At 33.8% G+C, this 11109-nt stretch overlaps 1 protein-coding gene across 1 annotated transcript; it reads right to left on the bottom strand.

Moving 5' to 3' along the window:
- Positions 1 to 94: 94 nt before the first annotated feature.
- cbx7b (chromobox homolog 7b) lies at positions 95 to 9516 on the bottom strand. The gene is given in 7 exon segments (XM_051125045.1): positions 95 to 1317; positions 6545 to 6635; positions 6637 to 6855; positions 8075 to 8141; positions 8239 to 8304; positions 8483 to 8526; positions 9176 to 9516. Coding segments are annotated over 7 exon segments (756 nt in total). The 5' UTR covers positions 9245 to 9516; the 3' UTR covers positions 95 to 1117.
- Positions 9517 to 11109: the final 1593 nt, after the last annotated feature.

Here is an 11109-nt window from a genome sequence, read left to right as displayed (position 1 = left end):
GTGTGGTGTACTTCTTACATTGTGGAGCTGGAACAACGGTTTGATCCACAGTGCTATGCACTGCTGTTTAAATATAAAAAGTAACAGATAATGATACAGTTACACCAAGGTTTTATTTATGGCATCATAATACCAACTTTTCCATTTTAAAGTGCAAATACTCTGAATAGCAAAAGCAACCACAGACATTTGGCACAGACATACTCTATCAAATATATACAGGTCACATGAACTCAGATATTAAACAGTTAAGCCCCCAGAGATGGACATTCTTAGGGGCTAAATATACATTCACCTCAATATAGACATTTTTTTTATCTTCAGGTCTCAGTTTTCATCTTGGACTAAAATAACACGAAATATAAACAGCAGTCGAGTTAAATCTAACATCGTAGACTACTGTGCAAGATGGTGCAAAGTCATACTTGGCAGGACAAAACAAAAAATTGCACAAACACTGCAAATAGATGAGAATAGCAAGTGATAGTGTTGGGGAAAAAAATAAAAAGCAACTTCATACACATAATTACGCTCAGAACATAACTGCGCAATGACATGAAATGCAGATTTTTTTTTCACACCACATTATTTTGTTACGAAGTGTCAAGGACAGCACACTAAGTGTTGAAAAGCTGTTTTCATATTTTAAGTATCAGGAGGACACTAATTCTAATTTACTGCATGAGGTGTGCAATTTAAGTTGAGGGTCAAGATTAGAATAACGTTTACCAAGTATATCAAGTATATATATACATACATGTACTGTGCATATGTATAGACATATATGTGACAGCTTGGCTTTTAGGAATACTTAATTGTGCTACTTACTCTATCTAGCATCATGCAAATACATGACCAGACTATCAGCTTGATTTGTTTTCTTGGTCAAGTTCAAAATCTCATCAAACTATCAGTATTGTCATTAAATGGTGTTACTTTGATTGTAATCACTGAAGCAACATTTTGGAAGGTTTTAGCTCAATTAGAACTAATAGTGCAAATACATGTAGTCTGAAACACTGGCGAAAGTTGTGCAAGCACATAATCAACAATGCAAAAACAGGGATGTACCAATTCTCATTCCTCGTCGCTCTGACCATCCTCAGTCTCTGTGATGTCAGATCTCCATCTCCCAGCTCCTGAAGAACCCCCTTGCTACCAGGGCCTCTCTAAAAGTCACAGTCAGTGAGTTGATGGTGATGTCTGTCACAATGACCTCTTCTGGGCCCATAACTGGATTCCAGTCTTCGGGTAAAGGAGATATAGTGATTGCTTCTGATTCAGTGGATGGACTCCAGTGTCCTCTCCTGACACGCTCTGAAACACAGAGTAGATTATGTAGATGTTTACGCCTTCATCATGTGATATGAATGTTTAAGAATCATGACTATTAACGAGTACTGTATATGGTACTAGTTTAGATGCCTTTAGATGCTTTCTAAAAAAAACAACAACTATATTTCAATAATACTGTAGTTGTGTCCCAAAACTAGTACTTGGCAAAAATACTAATACTAATATTAATGCATACGTTTGTGAACCCTTTAGAATTTTTCATCATCAGATTTTCGCACATGAGCTGAAAGTAAACAAAGAGAACCCAATCAAACAAATACGTGTGAGAAAATCTGATGCTGTTTTATGACAATTCTAAAGGGTTCACAAACTTTCAGCATGGTATATACACTACCAGTCAAAAGTTTTTGAACAGTAAGAGTTTTTAATGTTTTTTAAAGAAATCACCGAGCCTGCAGTTATCCAAAATACAGCAAAAGCAGTAATATTGTGAAATATTTGTACTATTTAAAATAACTGTCCTATTTTAATTTATTTTAAAATGTAATTTATTCCTGTGATCAAAGCTACATTTTCAGCATCATTACTTCAGTCACATGACCCTTTAGAAATCATTCTAATATGCTGATTGGCTGTTCAAGAAACATTTTGTTTCAGTTTCTGATTCAGTGGATGACTCCAGCGTCCTCTCCTGACACGCTCTGAGACACAAAGTAGATTTTATAGATATTTACACCTTCACTGTGTGATATAAATATTCAAGAATCATGACTATAAACAAGTACTGCATATGGTACTGCTTTAGATGCTTTCAGACGCTTTTTAAAAAACAATATTTCAATAATCCTGTAGCTGTGTCCCAAAACTACTACTTGTATTAAAAAAGGGCAAAGAATAATGCATAAGTTTGTGAACGCTTTAGAATTTTCATCATCAGATTTCGCACAAGAGCTGAAAGTAGACAAAGAGAACCCAATCAAACAAATAAGTGTGTGAAAATCTGATGTTGTTTGGGGTTTTTTTTATGCAGAAATATAAACAATTTAAAAGGGTTCACAAACTTTCGAGCAGCACGGTATATACACTACCTGTCAAAAGTTTTTGAACAGTACGATTTTTCATGTTTTTTAAACAATTCTCTTCTGCTCACCGAGCCTGCAGTTATTTGAGCCAAAATACAGCAAAAGCAGTAATATTGTGAAATATTTGTACTATTTAAAATAACTGTCCTATTTGAATTTATTTTAAAATGTAATTTATTCCTGTGATCAAAGCTACATTTTCAGCATCATTACTTCAGTCACATGATCCTTTAGAAATCATTCTAATATGCTGATTTGCTGTTCAAGAAACATTTTGTTTCAGCTTCTGATTCAGTGGATGGACTCCAGCATCCTCTCCTAACACGCTCTGAGACACAAAGTAGGTTTTATAGATATTTACACCTTTATCATGTGATATGAATGTTAAAGAATCATGACTATTAACAAGTATTGTATATGGTACTGCTTTAGATGCTTTCAGACGCTTTTTAAAAAACAATATTTCAATAATCCTGTAGCTGTGTCCCAAAACTACTACTTGTATTAAAAAAGGGCAAAGAATAATGCATAAGTTTGTGAACGCTTTAGAATTTTTCATCATCAGATTTTCCCACAAGAGCTGAAAGTAGACAAAGAGAACCCCATCAAACAAATAAGTGTGTAAAAATCTGAGGTTGTTTTGGGTCATATTTATGCAGAAATATAGACAATTTAAAAGGGTTCACAAACTTTTGAGCAGCATGGTATATACACTACCAGTCAAAAGTTTTTGAAAAGTAAGATTTTTAATGTTTTTAAAAGAATTCTCTTCTGCTCACAAGCCCGCAGTTATTTGATCATGTATTAAAAAAGGGCAAAGAATAATGCATAAGTTTGTGAACCCTTTAGAATTTTTCATCATCAGATTTTCGCACAAGAGCTGAAAGTAGACAAAGAGAACCCCATCGAATAAGTGTGTGAAAATCTGATGTTGTTTGGGGTTTTTTTTATGCAGAAATATAAACAATTTAAAAGGGTTCACAAACTTTCGAGCAGCATGGTATATACACTACCAGTCAAAAGTTTTTGAACAGTACGATTTTTAATGTTTTTTAAAGAATTCTCTTCTGCTCACCGAGCCTGCAGTTATTTGATCATGTATTAAAAAAGGGCAAAGAATAATGCATAAGTTTGTGAACGCTTTAGAATTTTTCATCATCAGATTTTCGCACAAGAGCTGAAAGTAGACAAAGAGAACCCAATCAAACAAATAAGTGTGTGGAAATCTGATGCTGTTTGGGTCATATTTATGCAGAAATATAGATAATTCTAAAGGTTTCACAAACTTTCGAGCGGCATGGTATATACACTACCAGTCAAAAGTTTTTGAACAGTAAGATTTTTAATGTTTTTTAAAAAAATTTCTTCTGCTCACCGAGCCCGCAGTTATTTTATCATGTATTAAAAAAGGACAAAGAATAATGCATAAGTTTGTGAACCCTTTAGAATTTTCAATATTTCTACATAAGTATGTCCCATAACATCATCAGATTTTTGCACAAGTGCTGAAAGTAGACAAAGAGAACCCTATCGAAAACAAATGAGACAAAAAATATTTTCTTTGTCACTTGTTTATTCAGGACAATTACCTAATATTACATATATCTTAGTGGCCAAAGTATGTAAATATCTAGGATTAGCAGTTAATTTGAAGGTGAAATTAGAGTCCATCTGTTCAGAGGTGTTTTCAAACAGAGGGATGACTATCAGGTGTCAGTGTGTGACCTGTTTTATTTAAAGAACAGGGACCTATCAAAGTCTGATCATGTTTGTGAAAGTATATCATGGCACAAACTCAGAAAAAGAGTTGCTGTTGCCATCTCATCTGGAGTTTGGACTCCATAAATCCAGTCAGACAGATTGTGTACAAAAGGAGGAAATTCAAGACCACTGTTACCCTCCCCAGGAATGGTCCACCAACAAAGATCACTCCAAATGGAAGTTGTGCAATAGCCTGCAAGTTTGCAAAGGACCCCAGGGTAGCTTCTAAGCAACTGAAGGCCTTTCTCACATTGGCTAATGTTAATGTTCATGTGTCCATCATCTGGAGAACACTGAACAACCATGGTGTGCATGGCAGAGTTGCAAGGAGAAAGACACTGCTCTCCAAAAAGAACATTGCTGCCTGTCTGCAGTTGGCTAAAGATCAAGCCAGAGGGCTACTGGAGAAAGGTTTTGTGGACCAAAATAGAACTTTTTGGTTTAAATGAGAAGCGTTATGTTTGGGGAAAGAAAAACACAGCATTCCAGCATAAGAAACTTGGTGGTGACAGTATCATGGTTCGGGGCTGTTTAACTGCATCTGGGCTTGGATGGCTTGCCATCATTGATGGAACAATAAATTCTGAATTGTATCAGCAAATTCTGAAGGAAAATGTCAGGATGTCTGTCCAAGAACTAAATGTCAATAGAAAATGGGTCATGCAGCAAGACAACGAACCCAAGCACACAATTTGTTCTATCAAAGAATTAGTATTTCCAATTGAAATGTTGTTGAAGAACCTAAAGCAAGTGGTTTATATGAGAAAACCCACCAACATCTCAGAGCTTAAGTGCTTCTGTATTATGAAGTGGGCTAAAATTTCTATAAGACGTTGTGCAAGACTGATCAGCAGTTACAAGAAACGTTATCTGCAATTACTGCTGCAAAAGGAGGTCACACCAGATACTGAAAGCAAAGATTTACATACTTTTGCCACTCTCAGATATGTAACACTGGAACATTTTTCTTTCTAAATAAATGACTGAATAAAAGTATATATTTTTTATTTTTAAGTATATCTTTCTTATTTGTTTGACTGGATTCTCTTTGTCTACTTTTAGGACTTGTGTGAAAATCTAATGTTTTGGGTCATATTTATAAAAAAAATATAGAAAATTCTAGTGTTCACGAACTTTCGAGCAGAACTGCACTACCAGTCAAAAGTTCTTGAACAGAAAGATTTTTAATGTTTTTTAAAGAATTCTCTTTTTCTCACCAAGCCTGCATTTATTTGATTCAACATACAGCAAAAGCAGTAATTTTGTGAAATATTTTTACTATTTAAAATAACTGCTTTCTATTTGAATATATTTTAAAGTGTAATTTATTCCTGCGATCAAATCTAAATTTTCAGCATCATTACTCCAGTCTTCATTGTCACATGATCCTTCAGATTTGCTGTTCAAGAAACATTTTTATTATCATCATCAGTATTTTAAATGGTTGAGTACATTTTATTTTTTCAGGATTCTTTGATAAAAAGAAAGATCCAAAGATCAGCATTTATCTGAAATAAAAAACTTTTTTAACATTATACACAATACCATTCATAAGCTTGGAGTCAGTATAATTTATTTTATTTTTTTGGGGGGAAAGAAATTATAGAAATGAATACTTTTTTTAGCAAGGATGCTTTTAATTGATCAATGATAAAGACATTTATAATGTTACAACAGATTTCTATTTCAGATAAATGCTGTTCTTCTGAACTATCTATTCATCAAAGAAACCTGAAAAAAATCTACTTAGCTCTTTTCAACATAATAATAATAATAATAAATATTTTAAGCAGCTAATCAAAATATTAGAATGATTTCTGAAGGATCATGTGACTGGAGTAATGATGCTAAAAATTCAGCTTTGAAATCACAGGAATAAATTACATTTTAAAATATATTCAGATAGAAAGCAGTTATTTTAAATAGTAAAAATATTTCAAAATTTCAGAAGTGTTTTTGCTGTACTATGAATAAAAAAATGCAGGCTTGGTGACTTCTTTAAAAAAACATTAAAAATCTTACTGTTCAAAAACTTTTGACTGGTAGTGTATAAAACATCATTATGTTTCTTTCATGCATACATGCATAATTTAAAACATGATTTTATTTTTACGATTTGAACCATAGACTAACAGATTTTAAATATATGTTTTATATATGCATTTTAAATATATAATGCTAATCATTTTTAATAATAAAGTAGGTTTTGCCTACAGCAACAACTTAGCCAAGACTGCAAACAACAACAACATAATTTCCAGATCTGTTCAAACAGAGCTGTTTACTTCATGTTCTGATTTTTTTTTTCCTTCCTCACTAAGACTGACAAAGAGCACTATAGTCTTGATATCAATTTAGGTCAAAGTGACAACTATGTGTGCCCTCTGACCAACTAACATACTTACTGTTTAAAGTATTGTTGCCAGTTTTAGTTCCTCCTTGTCTTATGTCCTCCTCCTCTTCTTCTTCTTCCTCCTCCTCTTCTTCCATAACCCCCCTCATCATCATCATCATCATCATCTTCTTCTTCTCTTCTATCCCATTCTTCCTCAGAAGCCTCTCTGGATGATTTCTTCTTTTTCTTGAGGTGGGTTAATCGTCGATATATACAAGCCCCTGTGGGCTGGAACCTTGGGTCAAGCGAGAGCGGCAGATGTGCTGAAGACTTCTCTGTATCTTTGTGTGCGCTGCGCAGATCCATTGTGTAAAAGCCCCTCTTTAAGAGAGTGGATAGACACGGGATAATTATTGATAAAACTATGAAAACATTGTTGTTAACTTAAAGGAGAACTCCACTTCCAGAACAAAAATCTACAAATAATTTACTCACGCCCTTGTCATCCAAGATGTTCATGTCTTTCTTTCTTCAGTCGTAAAGAAATTATGTTTTTTGAGGAAAATATTTCAGTATTTTTCCCCATATAATGGACTGATATGGTGTCCCGATTTTGAACTTCCAAAAGGCAGTTTAAATGCGGCTTCCCAATAATCCCAAATGCGGTTGTAAACAATCCCAGCCAAAGAAGAAGGGTCTTATCTAGCGTAACGATTGGTTATTTTAATAAAAATAATACAATTTCTATACTTTTTAATGCTAAACGCTCGTCTTGTCTTACTCTGCCTCTTCCTGTTCATGACAGTTCGGGTATGTCGAAAAACTCCCATCTTATGTTCTCCCTCAACTTCAAAATCGTCCTATATTGCTGTTTTACCTTTTTTGTTAAGGGTCTTTTGATCTTTTGTTTGAAGACGCATTTAAACTGCCTTTTGGAAGTTCAAAATCGGGGCACCATATCAGTCCATTATATGGAGAAAAATCCTGAATTGATGACAAGTGGGTGAGCAAACCATTTGTAAATTGTTGTTCTGGAAGTGGAGTTCTCCTTTAAAGATGAAATAAAAAGATATTCGTAACACTTTATTTTGAGATGTCCTTGTTACATACGTTATGTGTACTTACCATTATAATAACAATTAATTATGCATAATTAGATGCAAGTAACCCTAATCCTAACCCTAACCATATAATACATACATGTAGTTAATTATTATTACACAGTATTTAAATGTATAATTACACTGTGAACACCTTAAAATAAAGTGTAACCTAAATATTAAATAGAAAACTTATTTTAGTTATTTGCCAAGGCAACATTTCTAATTTTCGTTTAGTTGAACTGGAAATAAAAACTACAACTGTACTAAAATAAATAAATCCTAATAAGTAATATATAAAAAATGCAAAAAAAGGCAAAAGTACCAAAACTTTAATTAAAAAAAAAATGAAAAGTATACAAAAAAAGGTTAATTGAAAATATTAATAAAAAATCAAATAGTATAAAATTAATACTAAAATAACATTGGATAGACATAATTTTAAGGACAATTTAGCAGGCAAACAATCACAGTAATGAATATGTTGTAGTGGTTATTACCGGCATAAAGAGCCTTTTGGGTTTCGGGCCTCTTTTACGCCACCTTACTGACTTTTCTTTTTGTTCTCTGCAATTAAGAAACATGAGAAAATGCATTGTGGATGAATTCATATAAGTGAAAGTGAAAGAATGAATATGCAAGTTTCAATTTTATAACGGCTCACTTTTCCTCATATGCTAAAACCAGTCGAGGGTCTAGAATGTGCTCCTCTGGCTCCCATGTGCTGTACCTTTAATCATTAAAACAAAAAACAGCCATGTATACATATATACTGACAAGCATCGCAAATAAATTAACAAAATATCACAGAATACATGCATCCTAGAGTAATAACTGTAAAACAACCAGGAAATAAAAAGATAAATATTAATAAATGTAGAAATGCAGGCATATTCTGTAATACTTACTTGGGTGGCCACCCCTTCCACTTCAATAAATACTCGACATGACCCTTAAACATTAAAATAAAAAAATCATATATATATATATATATACATATACAAACCAATGTTATTATTGTATTAAAACATCATCAGTACGATTTTTTCGATTAAACATTTCTTGAATGTTTTTGTCCTGTACGTGAGCGATGACGTAATGACACGGTTTCGTAATAAAGACTTAAGGAGGGACGACCCCTAAACTAACAGCCCCTCCTTTTTTTTAATACTGACATTTCAATATGAGACCAAAAGTAACGGTCATTTAACGAGCGTTATTTTAAGCTAACCGCATGCTGTATCCTGACTTAAAAGTAACTGAGAGCTACGTCTGCTCGCAGCAATAACCTCAAACGTTGTTTTAAGATACAAAACAAACCCCGCTTGCTGAATCTAAATGACCAAACTTTACGTTAGTTATTGGATCCCACCGGAAAATAAAACTGCGTAGTCTCCATGACTACGAATAGGATCGCCACCCAATTCCAAAAGCGTGCTGTGCGACATGCGTCATCATCGAAGTTATTAAGACTACAAACACACTTCCACGTTGTTGTAAGGGGGACGTGTGTGTCCTCGCCCCTCTAACATGTTGTATGTGTGCAGCGGGCACAGATTGAACTGTCAGTAAACACACAGCTACACGCGCATGTCACTTACCTTCCTAACTCTTTTCTTTATGATTGATTCCACAGCGAACACTTGCTCGCCGATTGCCGACAGTTCCATCAGTTAAGTTGTTCCCCTAAAATAATGAAGTAGCTGTCAATGTATCTTTGTGCTTTTCCTTCTTGTCCTTTAAGTAAGTATGAAATGCAAATCCCGCGCACTGTTAGAATGGCTGCACACGTTCCCTCTCTTCCGCTGCCTTGTTTACAATTCAGTATTTTATGCTTTGCACTGCTCCATTTCCTTGTACTAGAGGAGTACAGTGACTTTTTAAATCTGCGACACATCTGCAGCGCGCAGCGCGCCCCCGTGCGCCACACAGCAGATTGACTTGCGCCACTGTTGGTCAACTAGCAGGTACCACGTTAGTTTGGTTTCAGTCGAGATTTATGTGGTTTATATTGCTTATCTTTCAGATTTTATTTTTTCGATCCAAAATATTAAATAAAGGAATAAAGGAACATTAAATAAATAATAAACTAGTTTGCTTACTTGCAGCATTACAATGAAATCTATGAACAATATATCTCAAATTTCTCGTGAACAAAGGTTTCTGAAAGAAGTCTCTCATGACTGCAAAGGCTGCATTTATTTGATCAAAAATAGACTAAAACAGTATAATGTGAAATATAAATTCTCTCTTTCAATATTTTTAAAACGTCATTTATTTCTGTAATGACAAAGCTGAATTTTCAGCAGCCAAAGAAATTAAACAATATGGTATTACATTGCAAAATATTAGAAACAGAAAAGCTAAAAAGACTTACGAAGCACTGTGTCAATTTAATTTGGTTAATTAAATGTTTTAATTTTTAATTTTTCTTTTATCCCTGGCATAGATCCTTTTTACTAATGTACATGCACTTGTTCTTTTGTGTGTGTTTTTTTTTATTATTCTCTCTGTATACCCTTTTTCTACTTCTGTTGTGAGATGTATATATTTGTATTAATGTGTACATAATTGCAAAAAAAAAAAAAAAAAAAAAAGATTTCAGCAGCCATTACAATTCTTCAATGTCACATGATCCTTCAGAAATCATTATAATATGCTGATTTGGTGTTAAAAAAAACATTTCTTGTTATAATCAATGTTAACGGTTGTTCTGCTCAATATTTTTGTGGAAAATTTGGTGAATATAAAGTATTTATAGATTACAAAATTGTTATGTTAAAAAACGGGAAGGGAGCGCTAGGGAATCTGTAGAAAAGTTTAGAGAAAAACGGCGTCGAAATAAATAAGAAATAAATAATAAAATTAAACAAAAAACGATGAATGTAAATAGTAACAAAAGAAGCTAAATATTTCCCAAATACAACAAGTACCTTGTTTTTCAACGCGGAAGTAAGACGTTTTCTATGAATGTGCAAGACTTCCGGTTCATTAGCCGCTGTAGGCAAATAATGAGAAGAGTAACAAAGTACAGCGAATGCTAAAACTGTTTGCACTACAAACCACTGTTCATAAAAAATAATATAGTAACTTGCCATTGGCAAGACACACCAGTCTGAAATATCAAGCAGTAAAACCAGCTGTTTTGTACAGCTAAACAACTGGACGCGGATGAGACCGGAAGCCTCCCACATAAAATGTAGAATGGCCACGCCCACTCTTAAAGAAAAAAATGAGGTGGATAAATTGAGTCTTTATACACAAATATATCCACTTTATTTTTCCCGTAAGAACAGATGTGGCCATTTGTAAATTTTATGGGTCTGGCTTCTGGTCTCATCTGCATCCAGCTAGTTTTAGCTGTACGAAACAGCTTGTTTTGCTGCTTGATATTACAAATTGATGTATCGTACCATGTTATTTTAATGTAGTGTAGTGCAAAAAGTTTTATTGTTTAATGCATATTCTTCTCGCTATTTCCCTATAGCGAATAATAAAACGGAAGTCTCTCCAACAAGCTTACATCCGCGTTAAA

This window comes from Labeo rohita, chromosome 12 (assembly GCF_022985175.1).
Source record: "Labeo rohita strain BAU-BD-2019 chromosome 12, IGBB_LRoh.1.0, whole genome shotgun sequence".
In the NCBI taxonomy this organism is placed as follows: Eukaryota; Metazoa; Chordata; class Actinopteri; order Cypriniformes; family Cyprinidae; genus Labeo; species Labeo rohita.
The sequence above is the reverse complement of the archived record's forward strand: the minus strand, read 5'-3'. Positions and strand labels throughout refer to the sequence as shown.